At 37.3% G+C, this 20,214-nt stretch overlaps 1 protein-coding gene across 6 annotated transcripts in view; it reads right to left on the bottom strand.

Moving 5' to 3' along the window:
* ZCWPW2 (zinc finger CW-type and PWWP domain containing 2) overlaps window positions 1–20,214 on the bottom strand; it is a 156,410-nt gene that overhangs the window by 63,816 nt on the left and 72,380 nt on the right. For all 6 annotated transcript variants that reach the window (XM_060109641.1, XM_060109642.1, XM_060109643.1 and 3 more), the window contains exon 3: window positions 14,983–15,142. In XM_060109641.1, the coding sequence (XP_059965624.1) occupies window positions 14,983–15,142 (160 nt within the window). The remainder of the gene's footprint in view (window positions 1–14,982; window positions 15,143–20,214) is intronic.

Raw genomic sequence — 20,214 nt, 5'->3', positions numbered from 1 at the left:
TTGGCATCCCTAACCCCCAGGTTGTTCATGGGGTCAACTGTAGGGGGGTTTTTAAGTCCTTTTTAATGGATGTGGTACATATATACAATAGAATATTACTCAACCATTAAAAAGAATGAAATAATGCCATTTGCAGCAACCTGAATGGACCTAGAGATTATCATATTAAGTGAAGTAAGTCAGACAGAGAAAGACAAATATCATATGATATTGCTTATATGCGGAAACTTAAAAAATGATAGAAACGAACTTATTTATAAAACAGAAACAGACTCACAGACTCAGAGAACAAACTTATGGTTGCTCATTGGGGAAAGCGGGGGATAACAGATTGGGAGTTTGGGATTGACATGTATACACTGCTATATATAAAATAACCAACAAGGGCCTACTGTATAGCACAGGGAACTCTGCTCAATACTCTGTAATAACTTAAATAGGAAAAGAATTTGAAAAAGAATAGATACATGTATATGTATAACTGAATCACTCTGCTGTACACCTGAAACAACACAACATTGTTAATCAACTATACTCCAATATAAAATTTAAAAAATAAAAATAAATAAAAATTGAGATTGCATTAAAATTAATTTAGGGAGAATGGACATCCTTCCATATTAAATCTTCCAAACCAAGAAGAGGATTATATTTTTCCATTTCCTTAAGTTTTATTTTCTGTCTCTTGGTAGTATTTTAAAGTTTTATTCATATAGATCTTGTATGTGCTCCTTAAACTTACTCCAGTACATTATATATGCTTTGTTGCTATTATAAATGCTATTTATCCCTTCATATTTTCACATTTGTTACTGCTTTAGAGTAATTTTACAGCTGCCACATAACTGAATCTCCCTATTGTTTGTAACAGTTCTTCTGTTGTTTATAATAGTTTTATTTATAATAGTTTTCCCATTTGAGTTCTACAGGTTTTCCAGGTAAACAATAATAACAAAACAAAACACAGACAAGCTTTTAAATATACCTGTTTAAGAAAGAAATCTTCAAGGCGGCTCTGTAACAGATTTCCAAGGAGCTAAAAGCTTATGAAGTCAAGGATTAAGATCAATGACTTCAGATAAGACTACAGGAAGGGCTGGGTATTCTTCAAATTCCAGTAAATTCTTTGATCTCAAGAGAGAATATCAGGGACTTCCCTGGTGGTCCAGTGGTTAAGAATCCATCTTGCAATGCAGGGGACGCTGTTCTATCCCTGGTCGGGGAACTAAGATCCCACATGCTGCAGAGCAACTAAGCCTGCGTGTGGCAACTACAGAGCCCCCGGGCTCTGGAGCCTGCATGCCACAACTAGAGAGCCCACGTGCTCTGGACCCTGCGCGCCACAACTAGAGAGCCTGCGTACCCCAAGTAATGAGCCCATGTGCTCTGGAGCCCGCGTTCACGACTAGAGAGAACCCCACGCAACACAACTAGAGAGGAGCCCCTGCTCTGCAAAGAAGAGCCCGCGTGCTGCAAAGATCCTGCATGCCGCAACTAAGACCTGACACAGCCAAAAAAATAATGATAAAATAAACAAATTTTTTTTAAAAAGAGGGAATATCATATCTTTCATTATGTTTACATTGCTTTGGCAACTTGAATTTTCTCAATCAGTTTTATTAAATTTAGGGTGGAGGGGGAAAATAATCATCATAGAAAGAGAAGGAAGACATATAGTCTAAAAATTTGTGTGAATTTATGAGCATAAATAAGATAATTCTTTTTTTTTTTTTTTTTTTTGCTGTACGCGGGCCTCTCACTGCTGTGGCCTCTCCCGCTGCGGAGCACAGGCTCCGGACACACAGGCCCCGCGGCCATGGCTCGCGGGCCCAGCCGCTCCGCGGCATGTGGGATCCTCCGGGATCGGGGCACGAACCCGTGTCCCCCGCATCGGCAGGCGGACTCTCAACCACTGCGCCACCAGGGAGGCCCTAAGATAATTCTTGATAGATGTGTTCTTGATAGATGAATAAGCATGTAAATATTTGGAGTAAGGACGAGGTTTGAGACTAAACAGATGGTTAGGCAGGGAAAGATAGTACCCTATGTCTGAGAAAATTCCTAGCTGTATCCAAAACTGAAGTTTGTAAACTACTTTCCTACGTGATCTTGTTCCAATCAAGCATCACTGGCTGACTGAGAGCCTCAGCACCATTTTCATATTTCCTAGGGTCTGAGGAGGAGGCTGAATGTCCCTTCTCAGTAACTTCCAACTCACTAAGCATGCTGTGTGCTATCACCATATACTAATACGAAGTGGCACATTCAAAGAAAAGAATACCTATGTATTTGTCCACCCAATAAGGCTAGTAAAAAGAAATCTGCCATCTGGCAGAAATTCATATCATCTGTTGCTTTCTATTTTAAGATTGCTTCTCCACATAAAAATTAATCAAGATATAATCATCTGGAGCTGTAGCAGGATAAGTTTCACTTCTCAAACTCAAATGTGTAAGCAATGTCATATTACCTTCTTTTTGCTAAATAAAACTGAATGTGACAGCCGTTGTCCAACAAGGATAAGAAATTTGATCTTGCCCATTTTTGGGCCACCCCTTACTATCTCTAGGTTCCTGTAAATTGGAAGGGAATAAATGGTGCCCGAAGAGCAAGGACAGATCATTACTCCTCAACCCTTAAGGCTTTCATGAATAACATCTTTGTTCAAGTCCCTTGAAGTCAGGTAATCGAACAGCTTCCTTGCCATGCCTGGTCCAAAGGATCCTTTCCAAGGCTGGGAACCTTGCCAGCGTGGCTTCAACCTCCTGGTGCACCTCGTGCTCTTCTTCTCCAAGGTGCTCCACTCCCCAGGGCACCGGCAGACCTCTGTCCTCTTCCGTGTCTGAGGGAATCTCTTCCCTGACTAGCTGCTCCTGCCTGCCCTGTTCCCATTACTGCCCACCCTCAGGGAACTCAGGTCAAGACAGGTAAGCTCTGCTTTAGATTCCAACAGAAAATGCCCCTGAGACATGAGAACATGAGGGGCCTGACCACTTTTTGGAATAAGTGAAAGGGAAAAATACAATCAAAACAAGAATTATTATCAACCGACCACTGGTATCTGGCTGGCTGTGGAGAAGGATTTCCTAGCGCACAGACTCTGCAGGTGGAGTCTTTCCTCCCCACCCCTGGGAACCCTGCTCCTTCACTCTACCTGCCTATGGCTCTCCCTTCATTTCTCCCCATGGCACTCGTCAACAACTAACATACCATATCTTTTTAAAAAAAATTTACTTGTTAACTATGTGTCTCATCCCACTATAAGTCTCGTGACAGCATTTAAATTTTGTCTGTTTTGATCACTTCAGAGCCTAGAATTGGTAGAAATAATAGGAGCTCAGTAAATATTTTGGGTATTATAAATAGACATTTTTTATTCAGGGTGGCATGGGGAAAGCCCAGACAGGAAATTGGGGATGAAACTAAAAGGCTGGGCTACAATCCTGAATTATGTTATTATCCCTAGAAAGGTAAAAGAAAAATGTATAAGCATGATGACTATCTAGCATTATAATATGGTGATATTACTACTAAGATGATATTAAACTTCATTTTTTATAAGGATGCAAATTTTTAAAGTACTTCATGAGCCACTGATTTATCCTATGATATTAGAGGCATTTTTTCTTGAAAAAAAAAGTGGGCCTAATTTCAAGTACTTTGAATGTTATGTAAAAAATAGTACTTAATTTTAAAACTAAGTTCAACCAAACGCTTAATATGACCTATTTGGGGGGACAGTAGAGCCTCACTAAAATCCTGTAAGTACAATATAGCATTTACTATCCAAAATTATCAATTCAAATTTTGATTATATAGACATAAAAGTTAGCTGCAAATAAAAGTATTTACAATTCAGAAAATTTATCTTTCAGACATAATGTTGAGCATCTATTAAAATCTGGAAAACTGGAATCATAAGTACCTAGATTGCTTTATTGGGCTTCATAAATTCATTGAAATGGCTTCAAATATTGACAATTACTTTAAATTATTTCATTACTTTAAGTTATAATATGCCTTTAAAAACATGGGAAGATTAGTCACAGATTTCATAACCTAAAGAAATACAGAATAATTTTCCTTTGTAATACATCTCTCCTAAATGTTTGAGGATCAACACCACCACCTATTATAAAGTCCTCTGCCTGGGGATTCATGTTGACTGCTGCTATTTATACATTCAAGCTTCCAGTGCACCTCGCTGGCTCTACCCATGACACACCCTTCTAAATATTTACTATCGGGCCAAAGCTATCGTTTTCACTTAAAGCAATCCAACAGAAAGTTAATCACAAGGCTATCTTGTCTTCCTTAAATTGGATTTCTCCAACAGCAACCAGTAATCTCGACAGTAAGAACATTCCCATTCCTTTGATGCCGACTAGAAGATAGTCACAGCCACCCCTGTGAACCACACATGCCTGGGCTTCCTAAGACCTGTCTCCCTTCTCACCTGCTGTCTTTAACACAGGTTCTGCATTATTTAGACAGCTCATTCAAATTATTGAACACTCGAAGCAATAATGCTTTTGAAATCATAAATAGGAATTTGCTTACTCTAACTCAGCAGGATTTAAGATCAAAATAACTTAGGTCCCCCACTTCCTATACCACTAGAAAGTGTGAACCAGTTAAGTTGACCACCCACCACCCCCCAAAAAAGTTCTAGCTCTGTTTAGTCTGATCCTTTACATCAATTTGAAAGATAATACCAAGAATGCAATGAGCACCAGGAGAGAAATAAGGCAGAAAAGAAAGAATAAGAAAATGTGAGAGTCAAATCTTTACAGTGTGATTCTATTACTTGGCTTGAAACACTGGGAATTACCAATGCCAGGGCCTGAGCATATGCTGAACCTTGATGTGGGGAAGGGGAAGGAAGCCAAGCAGTTTTAGGTAAAACAGCCCCAATGGACAAATCAGAAAAATCACAGGCTACTAGATAAGCTCTTTATTAACCTAGACTTTAACATATGTTTTCTAAGTATTTTGAATATCTAAGTTCTTTTCTTACCAAGATGGATAAACAACCACTGCATGTTGATTTTAAAGAAGACCTAGTCTAACATTTTAGGCTGGTCTGTTATCTCGACTGACATCATTTAGAAAACAATTTTTTTTGTGTGTGTGTGGTACGCGGGCCTCTCACTGTTGTGGCCTCTCCTGTTGCAGAGCACAGGCTCCAGATGCGCAGGCCCAGTGGCCATGGCTCACGGGCCTAGCCGCTCCACGGCATGTGGGATCTTCCCGGACCGGGGCACGAACCTGCGTCCCCTAAATCAGCAGGCGGACTCTCAACCACTGCGCCACCAGGGAAGCCCCTAGAAAACAATTTTTATACAACCAATACAGTTGTCATTTAGTGTGTGGACCTGAAACCAGATTTTGAGAGAAGGAGAGAAGGAAAGAGGGCTCCAGATATCACAGCAGGGAGACAACCAGTCACCACCAAAGAGAGACACTAATTAAAGGGACAGGGGAATCTAACATCACAATTTTGCTAAAGATTTGCGTGGCTTCTTTAGCACCACAAACTCATAAATACATTCATAAATTTCACAAAGTAAACATAATAATGTATGTTTCATATATCTCTTTTTTTAGCTAATTCTAGTAAACCAGAAAATAGGTATTATGGTGAGAAAATATGCTATACAGTGGTTCTTGAGATTCACTGAGGAACTGTAGAGATTCTCAGCACACTCCCCAGTATGCAGGTTCAGGAATATATATTTTTAAAGAGCTCTATGGGAGAATGTGATGATGAGCAAGTTTGGGAACCAAAAACAGAGTAAAACAAAAAAACAAAACAAACCCTGGCATCAATAGTTAACGTTGTTAACTATTAACAATGTTAATAGTAACCAATTACTTCTAAGAGAATTACAAGGGAATGAAATAATAAATACTAGGTTTTAATGACAGCCACGAAGAGGCTGGGAATCAATGCACTAAACGTGAAGAGAGCTTTCACGTCTTTGTCCAACTTTGAAAAGCCCTGGTTAAAGGTTAAGTTAATTAATCAAGCTGGCTGAATTAACAACAGGAGACCAATAAGAAGGGCTTTGTGATTTTCCAGTTTATAGATGAGAGCTTATTATGAATTTGGTATGCTTATGAAGATTAGAAACAGATGGTCCAATGTAAGCCTCAAGCAGGCTGACATATAATGTAAAAGCCTGGGGCTTGCAGTCAGAAGACCTGGGCTTCAGTCCCAGTTCTGCTGCTATGTGACCTCAGGCAAGTCACTTAACCTGAGCCCTAACTTTCTTAACAATAAATGAAGATCACATGAGATAGCATATGTAAGAGGTACTTTATAAAATGTAAAGCATTTTCAAATGTTGGTTATCAATGTCATAAATGATCAGAATATAAACATTTATCATTTAGTCTCTGCAGTCCAAGAAAATGAGACAGAAACTCTACCTATAATAGGGAGGAGTTGACTTGAGTGTGTACTTTATGTCCAAAGGAATTCTACTATCAAAGAGTCCATTGTTATTTTTATTTACTAATTTATCCAATGTTTATTTAGTACTAAGTGTCAGGCACAGTTTGAAGCACTTTACAAACAACTTTTTTTACTTCCCAACAAGCTTACAAGGTAGGTACTATGATTATCCTCATTTTACACATAAAGAAACTGAGGCACTGAGTTTAGACATTGCCCAAGTTCATACAGCCAGTAAGTGATAGAGCTGGGATTCATACACAGGCAACCTGGCTCCAGAATTCACGGGCTCAATGACTATAAAATGATATTTCACTAAAAGGCATTCTGTTGCACAAATCTCCAAGATGGTGTTATGAAGAGCTTGTAGGTCATTATCATAAGAAATAAATTGTGTTGAAAATGATCAGAAACTACCATCTGGTATTTTCTGTACCAGGTCATAGTTACATTTCTTAGGAAAATTTTTTCTAGGATTATTAATCAGCCGTTAAAAACTTAAATCACCACTGGATATACAGTTAAAATGGTAAATTTTTTGTTACATATATTTTAGCACAATTAAAAAAATAAAAAACCTTAATTTTATTTATTGTGTACAGTTTAAAGTATTTTACATATTTTGATTTCAAGTTGTAGAATTTTTATTTTGCAAAACTGATATATCATTAAGTCTGCCACAAGAAATTATTTCATTGTTCTGTAAAAGTATTAGTAATATATTGATGAAATAAAGCACAGGAAGCAAGTGAGCACTGGGTCAATAGATAATTTTTAAGGCCCGTGTTTATCTCCAGGGCTGCTGTCTCCCACAGCTCTAGCCAGGCTGCCTACTCCACCTGCGGATGTTAAATAGAAGTGCGAGATGGGTTTATATCAGCCATGTGCTCATTTGCTCTGAGCCTTAAAAACGTCAGGATTGGCTTAAAGGATTTTAAGTAACGGTATGAATGGATATCAAGACCTGAGCCTAAATGACAGTTAACATACTTGGCTGCTATTTTCTACTCCACATTTGCTTGTTTTTTAGGGAATATGTGTTTATGGGAAAACAAATGTCATATTTATTACAGACAGATGCTCGGATTCTGTTTAAAAATGGAATCATACAAGCAGGTGGGAGAGCCAGGAGAAGAGGATGGTTAAATATGTGACACAATCAGTTCATATCCTGTGAGCTGAACAAAATGGTGAGGAAGTGGTAATTCTGGAATTTATTTTCAAAGTCAGTTCAATCTGCATTGTTTAGGGTTTTGCCTGAATCACAGACTGTTCCTGGTAATTGGTTAGAAGAAATTTTTTTTAAAGTGGAGAAATTAAAGAACAGTTAATTTATCAATTGTACACTTTCAGTTATATGGCTCTGAGTTTTGGACTTCATCATTCCCTAATGGAAGAATGTACCAAAAAGTTACTCTGCAACTGTTTACTAATTTAAGAACCTCAACATAGAAGACTCATTATATAAGGAAGCCTTACTCATAAGGGATATGACCCTGAAGGCAATTTAGTGAGCCCTGTATTTTGGCTTAAAGACAATGATCTGACTCTGGTTTCTTTAACAGAAAATAAGCACTTCTAGAAAGTTGAGAAGGTTATATAAGGCTAAATGTTTCTAGGAAAGATTATTGTTGTTCCACTGAGGAGTCAATATGAGAAGTCTAGCTGACTTAATACATTTTTCATGCATTTGATGATGGGAAAGGTAGCCACCTGTTCCTTCCTTTATCAACTGAGTAAAGTTGGTCATATTATTTGGATTTGGACTTTTAACTTCAATACAAGTTCAGATATCTAAATTCATAAGAGATTAAGTCGAGAGATGACAGAGGTAAATTCAAGAATTAATTTGGAGCAGCAAAGTCAGCATATACAAATCGAAATCGTAAGTAAATCGAAAAGACGTAAGAGAGATATGGAAAAAAACTGGTTTTATTCAGTTGCCAAGAACTTGAAAGATAATATTTCCTAGTCTCTTCCAAATTCCATCAAAGAAATTTAAAGTATCTTGAGGCATTGCTGATATTAGGGACTATTCATTCACCAAATACTCAGATTAAGAAGGCTCTAACCTATCTCCTACTTTCAAAAGGTCTTAGCACTTTTGCTTACACTAAACTAGAAAAGCAGGGCAGCAATGGCCACTCAATTTCTGGGAGCAACGTATTGGTTGATAAAAAAAACACTAAAATCATGTCATTTTTCACACATAATCTTAGTCAAAAGAAAATATATTATTATCCACCTGATTGTTATTGGGTTTCTTTTTTTTGTTGTTTGTTTTTTGGTACTCTCTCCTGTAGATGTGGGTTTCTAGGAAGAGGAAATAAGTAATGTAACTATGTATTTCTCCTGTACTTCCAATGACAGTATGAACTATTACTATTATTATTAAGAGCCTACTATACGACAAGCACTGTGCTAAGTGCTTTACATGTATAATCTCAGTTAAACCTGTAACAACTCTATGAGGCATATACTATCATAACCTCCATTTTAAGATGAGGTGTGTGGAATTTGTAACAGGTAAGTGACTTCCCTCAGGTCAAATGTCTAGTAAGTAGCACAGCCAACTTCAAACCCAAAGAACCTGGCTCTAGAGCCTGCCTTTTTAAATCACTATGACAACTTCACTCTTTTCCTAATACATTACTACAAAAGTTTTCTTGGCAGATTATCCACAAATAGTTCACAGTTATAAAAACATGTTCTAATTCCCTTAAACTTTCTCCAGGCCAAAACTAAAGGATGCTTAGAAAACAAGCAAACAAACAAAAAAATCTTAATCCAATAATACCAAAATTATAGCAAATTTTATACCAAATATGGAATTGGTATGATAAAAATTTGCTGAGAGGTTGGTAGCTATACAGATTATTTGCCAGCAGGAACATGGTACAAAAACACACACATATATACATATGTACACTTTCTTTTTGGCAAATGTGATTTTCCACTGAGAGCTGGCTCAATAGATTTGTATCCAGTTTCACTTTATTACTCTAAGAGTGAAATGTTGCCTGATAATCTAGTTATAAGCTAATTTGCTAATCCTTATTATAGACTACATTCTTAGAATCTGGATCCTAATAAATCTTAGAAGCAAAACACTTGCTCAAATAGATGTTAATCCAGACACACTTGTCAAACGACTGCTGCAAATGTAATTTGAAAACATCAAGAGTTCTGCTTGGTCACTAGTCCTCCTCCAAAGGGGAATATCAAGCAGTAAATAAAAAACAAGTCTACCAGAAACTGCCATCATTCAACATGTATATTAGAATTAAAAGGTGAAAATGTTCCTCATTTCAGTGTGGAAAAACATTCAACAATAAATTAAACTATTGCTTATGTATATGTAAATTGGCAAGGTATAGAAGAGAAGAATTGGACCTTGGGGTTAGACTTCCTGATTCTAATCATTGCCCCATCACTTAGCAGCTGATTGACCTTGGGCTAGACATGAAGCCTGAATCACAGTTTCTTCCATATGTCAATAGTGATGATGCCTATCTTCATGGGGTTGCTATGAGACTTTAAATATTATATTTATTATATTATATATACATATTATATATTATTGTGTTATATTATTATAAAAGGATCTACCCAATCCTTGGCCTGTAGCAGGGGTTCAATTACATGATTGCTATTTATAGGCTTGTTTAGTTATTGGAGTCACTGCAGTACATACTGACAATCAGAGCCCTTTGTTGGAGGATATTTACTGGACCAAATTTAGATTCAATGTATCATCAATGCTGGTAATTTCTATCATATGTTTATCATAATACATAAAAGAAATCAACTTATTTGATAAATTACTACAGGTTGTGTTAGTTCTACTTACAGACTGGAAAAATTAAGAGTAATGTGATTTCAGTCGTTTGGCCATATTCTGAAGAGTACTGAAGCTTCAGGAATGGTCCTGCTAAAGATACAGGTTACAAAGAACTGTAACATCCTCTGTAGTATCATTAGTGTATCTGTTAGAATAATCCTAGGGGTTTAAAGTGAGGCCTATATCTTCTTCACATTGCAGACCTGTTATTTGTTGGCAGTGGGGGCCTTTGCTAAGAGTGATCAAGGGATCTGGGCTGAGAGAATAGCAAACCAAAATTTCAATTATCAGTCACAGAGCCACAGAGAAAGAAAGAACTCTGGAGGATGTTGCACTGGACACAGTCATATGCTCAGATATTCATCACTCACTCACAACTCATTGGTCTCACCCCACCTCAAGAGTATCAAATGTGCATCTCTACTTTATAACAGGAAGGCAGTAACCTGCAACATTTTGGTGAACAGTATTAATGACCACCCCAATTAGGAAGCAGAATTCTAGGAATTGCAGAGCTCAAGTTTAGCAATACAGCATTGCTCCCTTTTCATATCCCTGGAAAACAGAGGCAGCTCCATAATACAATGGGTAAATACCCAAATGACATCTGGTACCCAAGAAATGCTTACACATCTACAGGTATATCCTCCATACAGTAGTGAGCAGACTGTTAAAATACATAGACAAAAAAATCCACTCACATCATGGACGAAAAAAACCCTAAATTTTACCACAGGAGCCTCCTAGCATCAGGGGTGAACTACTTACATTTTCTTGCAGTATAAAGAACTAGAAAATTGTAGGCCAAGCGATCACTGGTTGGAGTACACAATTTATGTCCAATAAAAATTATAATGACTCTCTATAACTTATAGATGATCAACTAAAACATGCTATACATATTACATTTAAATTATACATCAGCTTTATCAGCAATATCTATAAATTATGTACAATGTTGAATGACAAGATTGACTTTAAGGCTGTGTTCAGGGAAACTCTTACTTCTGGGTTAGACATGTGAACCTATGGCAGTCAGCATCATCTCCAGGCAAACCAGAGTAAAAGACTAACAAAGGAAGTAGGAGAACGGTGTCGTGAAACAGTGAGCCATGACCACAGTTACATTACTGCACTAGTAGAGCTAAACCAACAAAAGTCTGATGCCTCAAGTTGAGAAAACCTAGTCAGTGGTTCTCTCTCTCTGGGATACGAACAGATTCACTTGAGGGACTTAGAAATGCTGAGGCCTGGCCCTATTCCAAGAGCTTCTGATTTAATTGATCCAGTAGAGTACAGCCCAGGCATTGTTGTGTTTTGGTTGCTGTCATTGCTTTATAAAGTCTTCTAATGCAAAGCCAGGCTTAAGAAATACTAAACTAAGTCATGTAGTCTATCAAGCAAAGAAGTAAACTTGCAAATAATGGATTCTGCAGACATGTACCTACTAGATATAAAAGAAACAACATTTGTGCTAACTGGGGAAAGAATTGTACTCCATGCATCAACTCTTAAATAGCTATCTAGCACATGTTCACGTCTATTTTCTCTAAGTAATTACCAGAGTGACATGTATTTTGAATATATACCATAAGAGAATCAAGGTTTCTTTAAAAGGGGAAGGGAATTTCAACTATCTTTGTACAACTGATTTTATAGTAAATGAAAAAATAAAATGTATGAGTAAACTAATATAAATTACAAATACAAAATCTAAATATTGCCTTCAACTTTTTTCTGAAGTATATCCCAATATATTGATGAGTAATTTTATTTACTGGGGAAAAGCTTATCACCTATATATTCATATACATATTCACCCACAGTGACAGAGCTCTGTTGTGCTGTCAACAAGAAAATTAATAAGTCACTGGTCCCATAAACATATCAATTTTTCAGTGACTACTAAAAAAAATAAAAGAAAAAAAAACTAGACAAACATGAACTAAAAGAGAAGACTTAACATTTTCAGAATCTAAAACTAAAAAATATTTTATTTTTTCATAAATGCATATGCCTTTCTAGAAGAGCTTATTTCTCTCCCACAGTAAAACACACACTGCAAAATATAGTCCACAGTCAGTGAAAACTCTGAAATATTATTTAATCATTTGTTAAACTAAGCTTACACAAATTAGGAGAAAGTAATGTTGAAATAATATATATGAAGTAAGATATAGTCAGCTTAAACAGTGAGAGCTGTATATGCCTATCATTCTGTCTACTTTTAGAAAAGGAGCTCAGACAACAGGTGCAATGTGCAACCGTTCTCCATCTCTTCTACAAAAATCTTTAAGAAGGTCTACATTGTCTAATACACATTATTTATTTTTGTGTAAGTGATATTTTTATGGGGGCAGGTGTGTGAATTTAATATCTGGATCAACCTGGTACAGTGTAGAGACAGTATTTGAGGAAGTAGGAGCTCCAGTGCAGAGAGGACCATAACAGATTAAATTCCTGGGACGTCTAGGCAATTGAACTGCACGTTGGAGTCAATACTATCTCCATCTCCAAGGGATATAGTTTGATATTATTCATTTTCAAACAATTTCTCATATGTACCATTTTTTTTTTTTTTTTTTTTGCGGTACGCGGGCCTCTCACTGTTGTGGCCTCTCCCATTGCGGAGCACAGGCTCCGGACGCGCAGGCTCAGTGGCTATGGCTCACGGGCCCAGCCGCTCCGCAGCATGTGGGATCTTCCCGAACCAGGGCACGAACCCGTGTCCCCTGCATCCGCAGGCGGACTCTCAACCACTGCGCCACCAGGGAAGCCCATATGTACCATTTTGACCATTTTTCTATCTTGGTTGTCAGTTGACCTCTTTGCTTTCTGTTTCTTGACTTCTCATTGGGGCAATGAGGCTTTAATCATCTGTGAGTTTCCTTCCTGGCAAGTGCAGACTCTTAGATAGCCAGGAGTAGGGAATCGGAGAATAGCAGGGCAGCCGGGCATGTGCCATCTGAATCTGAGGTAAAGGGGAACTAAAATTTCAGCCTTGAATGAAGAGACCCACAGAAGAAGGCATCCCTATTATATTAGCTCCAAGAGAGGAAGTGAAGAAAGATACAAACAAGAAGACAGTAAGAGACACGAGCCTGTAGGTAGACACCATGTATGACAGTAGAGGAGAGAGCCTGTCCCAGAGCCTGTGGTCACCCAGTGAGTTATCCACCCAGAGCACCCAGCCAGCTGGGGGAGTAGGGGACAGAAGAGGTGAAACAAATGCTTTATTTTTTTCTGTTCTGATTCTTGCTTTAGGAGCCTATTTAATTTAAGCAGCCCTGGATTCCTGGTCTTTGCAAGAATTTGTTTGTTTTAATGTTTTCAGAAGGTTAAAACCTTATGGCTCCTGATTCTTGAGTTTAGTTTTGTTTTGCATCAGATTTTTACCTTGTCCCAGGGATTAATGGTATGCTCAATGGAATCAGACTATTCAAATTTATCCTGACAGAACTCAAATCCTGAGAGTAACATTACTTCAGACAACTTAAAAATACACTTTGATTTTTTATGTATGTTTAAATACAGTTTCTTAAGAATGCCCTGCTCTTTAACACACTGTCATATATTTAAGATTCTAATTTCTGCCTCATGAGAAGCTAGGTTTCCCTATCTTTTAGAAAAGGGGAGGGGCACATAAGGGAGAACACTCCTTCCTATCTTCTGTGGTTGCCATCAGAAGTGCCCAGGGACACATCCGAAATGTCCGAGCAGAGAAGGTGCCTCATACTAAAATGACTGGCTCACAACTACCATGAAATGAATGTATGTGATGTTATTCCATACTTAAATATTGCTACTGAAACAGCCTTCCCTTCCAGCTGCTTTCAAGCTGAATGGAACAAAGGTACTGTTTATGCCAGAGAAATAGTAGAAGTCCATCTGCAAGTACCTCAGATTTCCACAGATTTACTTATACTGTGGATTAAATGGCATGCCTTAAATGTACATACATGTATATGTATATTTGAATATATATATACTTCTCACTCTACAATAAGAACCATCCAAATTGAGTCAAAGGCATCCACATTTCTGACATCTACTTTTTAATCAGATTTCTAATGAAAGCATGGTTTGTAGATGAAAAGTTTCAATATTAGAATATAGATACAGATAATTGAATTAATTTATAACAATTAAACCAAACCCAGGAAAACAGGTCCAATTCACTTACTCTCATCAACTTGAGAATTGAGTCTATTCATTAATTGTAGTGTGTGATTTAAAGTTTAAAAAGAATCAGAAAATACTGAAGGAGTTAGTATAATGAAATACTGTTTGAAATTTGAAAAATCTGGTTGCATTCCGTAATTAATCTTCCCTGTGAGCTAGGGCTATAACTTAGAATCTTCTCAAGAGAATTAAAAAATTACCAAATGATGGAATCGTAAAACTGTTTCAAAAGGCAATTATGGAGAGTCCTCAGTTGATTTATACTATATTGCCATTAGAGAAATAAAATTTAAAACTACCTCGTGGCTATTTTTATATCCATACTTCCTTTGAAAAAACTGCTTTAAAAATACAAATATTTGAGTTTAAACAAATAGTACATACTATTTTGTTTATATAAACGTAAAAGTAAAAAATTATATCTCTTTTAGGATCTGAGACAAGATGGCTATAATGAAAAACAAGTGCAAGAGGAACAAAGTCTTGATGTTACTGTACCTACCTTTAATGTGATACTATAATGTCCAACAAACGTTGCATCTATCCATGATCTTGAATGGGGATCACCCAGGAATTCTATGTGATACTGTTCAACGTCTCCATCCAGGTCATAGGTCACATATTTCCCTTTAAAAGGATCAGGGCAAAGTATCCCTGGCCAACTTCCAAAAGAAAATATTTTTATTATTTTGATGCTTAAAAAAGGTAGACATTAATATATCTGTCACAATCATCTGTCAAACTTTGCCCTTTGAATTTTAATAACTTCTTTACAAATTTTAAACATAGTCATATTTGTATCTTTTAAAAGCAGGATATTCAAGTGATGCAAGTGATCATTTGTATCTTTGTAGATATAGAAAGCTTTGAAACAGTCACATACTCAAGACATTCATAAGATATGAGGAGAAAGAATCATAGGACTAAAGAATTATTTCCAGGGTCTATAAGAGACATTTAGGCACTGCTAATAGGAAAGATAAGAGAAAAAAGAGTCATCAGATTCATGGCAGGCTTGAATCAACTCTCACCAATCAGAATGATTAACTACTAAAATGTTAACCCACTGACAGGGCTTCTGATGGGGTAGGAGAGAGCTAGCGATTCAGGAGCCAGGACTGCCAAGGTGGTTCGGGCTGTTCTGACACTGAACTTTGTAACAACTGTGAGAAAAGTAGAAATAGAGTCAGCGGTTCTGTGTTATCCCTCCCCCACCACATCTGTTCCACTGGCAGTGACCAAATGGCTACAAATCCTCAACACTGCAAATAAGGTTTATTCTTTACTAAAAATAAATCTTAGGGGAATGTACAGCAGAAATCTGACTGAGTTTTATAGATCAAGATCCAAAATATGCATGTCTAATACACCCAAGCATTCAAAAATCTGTACAATTATCAAGTTCTATTATTTATAATATTATAATTATCTGTACAATTATCAAGTTCAATTATCTGTACAATTAACAAATTCAGTTTGCAGTACCACAGAGCGAAAAAGGTAGAGAAGTTCAAATTAGAAGGCCCAGGCTCTAGTTCTGCCTTCTACCAGACAAGAGGCCTCAAGCAGGTAACTAGGCCTCACTATAACTCTGGTTCCTCACTGCGCTGTTTCAAAGTTCAAACAAACATGTGCTTTACACATTTTTGGTTTCTGGCAAATTAAAATACTGTAAAGTGCCATCATTATGGACTGAATTATGTCATCCCACCAACCCACATTCATATGTTGAAGTCCTGACCGCCAGTATCTCAGAATGTGACTGTATTTGGAGAGGGGGTCTTTAAGGAAGTAACTAAGTTAAAAGGTGAGCCCCAATCCAACATGACTAGTTTCCTTATAAAAAGAGAAGATTAGGACCCAGACACACACAGAGGGAAGACCACGAGAAGACACAAAAAGAGAGACCCACCTACAAGCCAAGGAGAGACCTGAGAAGAAATCAACCCGCTTGACACACTGACCTCAGAATTTTAGCCCCCAGAACCGTGGGAAAATAAGGGCTAGAGAAATTAAAAATTGAGTGAGACAATCTGTAAGCCAAAGAAGAATTGGAAACGATAATGGAAAGTCAAGTGAAAGTTCAGGACCTAAATGAAGAGGACCATGTGGTTGTTATCAGGCTCACTTCATGGTATCTTACTGCTATTTGCTGACTCTTACACTGGGCTGTGCTTAAGAGTTAAACTTGAGTGCAGTTTATCTTTTAAATCTACAATGGAAATCTACATTGCTGAGGGAACACACTCAAAAGACGGGGACTTCAACAGGCAAATGAATGACTAAGAATGAGTGGTAGCTGCAATGGAGACCCTCAACTTATCAGAAGTCAAGGAACAAGTGGGTCCTTCAATATAATCAATAGCTATTTTAAAAACAACCAAACTATGATTGTTACATTATATTTGTTTAAACTCTTTATAAAAGGTAAGGGGCTCATGTTTAATACTAGGTGATTTGCACTTCACAGCAATTTTTTTTTTTTTTTTTTTTTTTTTTTTTTTTTTTTTGCGGTATGCGGGCCTCTCACTGTTGTGGCCTCCCCCGTTGCGGAGCACAGGCTCCGGACGCGCAGGCTCCGGACGCGCAGGCTCCGGACGCGCAGGCTCCGGACGCGCAGGCTCAGCGGCCATGGCTCACGGGCCCAGCCGCTCCGCGGCATATGGGATCCTCCCAGACCGGGGCACGAACCCGTATCCCCTGCATCGGCAGGCGGACTCTCAACCACTTGCGCCACCAGGGAGGCCCTTCACAGCAATTTTAATAAGGATTACTGTCAACCCAATACCAATTTATGAGCAGTACCTACCCCATTCAGTGTAAAACAGTCTCACAAAATGGATTTCTGATATTTAACACATGAAAGAAAGATTCTACAGTTATTATGTGTAAGATGAGCTGCTACTTTTCTGACACAAATTCTGATACAACTATTTTTTAAGTGGAACCTATTGGGTCCCAGAGTATTCAATTTAAATTATTACTCAATAAAATATAAACAAAAAGAGATGACTCCTAAAAAGAATTAGATACCAAAAAAAGAAAAAAGCTTCGGTTCATTATTTAAAACATATTTTATTACAGAAAGTATTGCATACTGATTTAAAGATGAATTATGAAAAGTATTATGAAATGTCCAAATAACTTGGGGTACTTTCAGGTTGTGCAAAGGAATTGTCTGACTCCTAGTCTGTACATATCAGCTAAAACAGAATGTACCAAACTACAGGAAAAGCTGAGCAGAGGCAATACATGTAGAAAACATGATTACTTCTCTCCAGCTGCTACATCCATCATCATCTCTGACTTCCTGTGATTGAAGAAAGAAGTTGATGTCCATTTATTGCCCTCACTCTGACCTCAATTTGAGTTCCCAAACTGTCAATGATGATAGTGCATTGTGCATTTCTACTTCCTGATTTCTCACTTTCATATTGAGGAGAAATTCTGAGTGTTGTGTGGGGGCTTAAAGGTGGAGAGGGACAGTAAGAATAGGCCACCCAATGGAAGGGTGTCAGAATTACAAGGAAAGTGTATGGTCAATCTCAGAACCTGTGGGTGGTGGAAGGTAAAATGTACAAACACAAGGTCAAACAGACATCAGGTGTTGAAATCCACTTGCAGGAGGAAATGGAAATTTTGGCCGGACAAGAAACTTCAAAGGAAAGTGAAAATACATTACAAAGAAACTGATGTCTTACACATTCCTTATCCAGCAGAAACGATCTTTAATGAGTTGACTACTGCCTTCAATAAGTTGAAGCTTAAGCATGATAACAGCTGCCATGTATTTATACCGAATGAGAAGAAATATATAACTTTTATTTTCAAACTGTGGTCTGGATGTTTAAGAAGGTAGCAGATTTACTTGGGCCTCATTCTTAATCTGTGGGAAACAAAATGGATGAGTTGGAATCATCACTAACTTAATGTCATACTTTCCAAGAAATCTCTTTGCTATACCTAACTGCAGGGACCGCTGGGAAGAGGAAATTTCTCATCCACACACATATAAACCCATAAGCAAAAGTATGCAAATGAGAAGTAATCAAATACTATTTTATAATACTGAAAGGATCTAGTAGAAACCACAATTTATAAATGTATATACTATATCTAAAAAGTATCACTGGATTGGTTAGTTAACTTAAAGGCATATTTGATTACTAAACTGTTTAGACTACAGTATTTAGAATGCAAATATATTCTGTATAAATTAATTTTCATACTTATGAGAAATCATTGTAAAATGTCTGGTAAATATGCCTAGTTTCTGCTTGATACTATATTTTCCTATACTAAGTGAGAGATGCACTGTTAATTTTTACTTTTAATTTCTTTGCTCTTTCTAGCTAAATACAATGTATTTGATCAATCTTTAAAAATCAAGACTTCTTAAACATTGTAGAGATAGTTTTTCTCTTCCTAGTGATGCAGACAGCCCCACCCTCAAGCTCACATAGGCACTACTCAAAGGCAAGAGGCTCCATAAGTATTTTATAAGTATGTAGGTATGTGCTATCTTATGATGTGGAGATAAATATAACTATTATAATTTGATTTTCCATGGAGCTTGATCATAGACAAGGAAAATGATATTCTCTTAACTATTATTTATTTTTATTATATAAAGATTAAGCAGGCATTTCGTGACTCTGTATCAGTCTCTCTTTAGCTTTTTAGCTTTATTGGAAAGTATGAACTCTTCTGAGAAAGAATAACTGAGATGTTGATAAGATCGAATTTCTGAGCCTTCAAAAGCTTCGTGTAAGGACACGGGCTAATAAGAATTGACCCAGATAATGCTACACCATTAAGTGTCTCTGTAGCCAGCTGACTGGTCTTCCCACTTGAAATTTCAGGGTCTATAACATTTCTTAATTAAGAATTGATGTTTGGGGCTTCCCTGGTGGCGCAGTGGTTGAGAATCCGCCTGCCGATGCAGGGGACACGGGTTCGTGCCCTGGTCCGGGAAGATCCCACATGCCGCGGAGCGGCTAGGCCCGTGAGCCATGGCCGCTGAGCCTGTGCATCTGGAGCCTGTGCTCCGCAACGGGAGAGGCCACAACAGTGAGAGGCCTGCGTACCGAAAAAAAAAAAAAAAAATGATGTTTGGCTGCTTTTAGTAGGCTAATTCAGCTTTATATTCTACTACTGCAATTTATCTTGTTATCATCTTTCTATTGTATTTGTGGAACTGAATAAGCTATACAGCAACAGATTTGAGCTTCTTAATCTGTATTTTAAGTCTGTGCTCATTTGTACTTAGTTTATAAAAAGAAATAAATGTGACTATGTGCCAAGTGCATTCTACTCTTTCCAAACAACAAGAAGGTAGTTACAGCTGTATTCTGCAGCATTTTGACAGTCCTAATCATAGATTGGAGATAATTTAGGGACTAGAGTAAAACATGCTTCATTCGTATTTCAAATCTTAACCCTCAGCTATAAGTACAAAACTGCAAAAGAAATTCCTAATCAAATTTCTAACATAATATTTCAGATATAGTGACAAGACTCAAAACCATTTCTTAAATGAGAGTTATTGAAACTTCAGAATTTCCAGTAGAAAATACACTCTGCTTTCAAAATGTTAGAGATATGAAAAATGACAATGAGACTACAAATACCTTCATAAATAACTTCAAAAATGAGTGTTCATATACATAACCATCTAGTTCCTCTTCATGCCCATCCTAGTTACACAGAAGTCAATTAATATATATATATCTTT

This window comes from Mesoplodon densirostris, chromosome 10 (assembly GCF_025265405.1).
Source record: "Mesoplodon densirostris isolate mMesDen1 chromosome 10, mMesDen1 primary haplotype, whole genome shotgun sequence".
In the NCBI taxonomy this organism is placed as follows: domain Eukaryota; kingdom Metazoa; phylum Chordata; class Mammalia; order Artiodactyla; family Ziphiidae; genus Mesoplodon; species Mesoplodon densirostris.
This window is presented reverse-complemented; position numbering and strand designations above follow the sequence as displayed.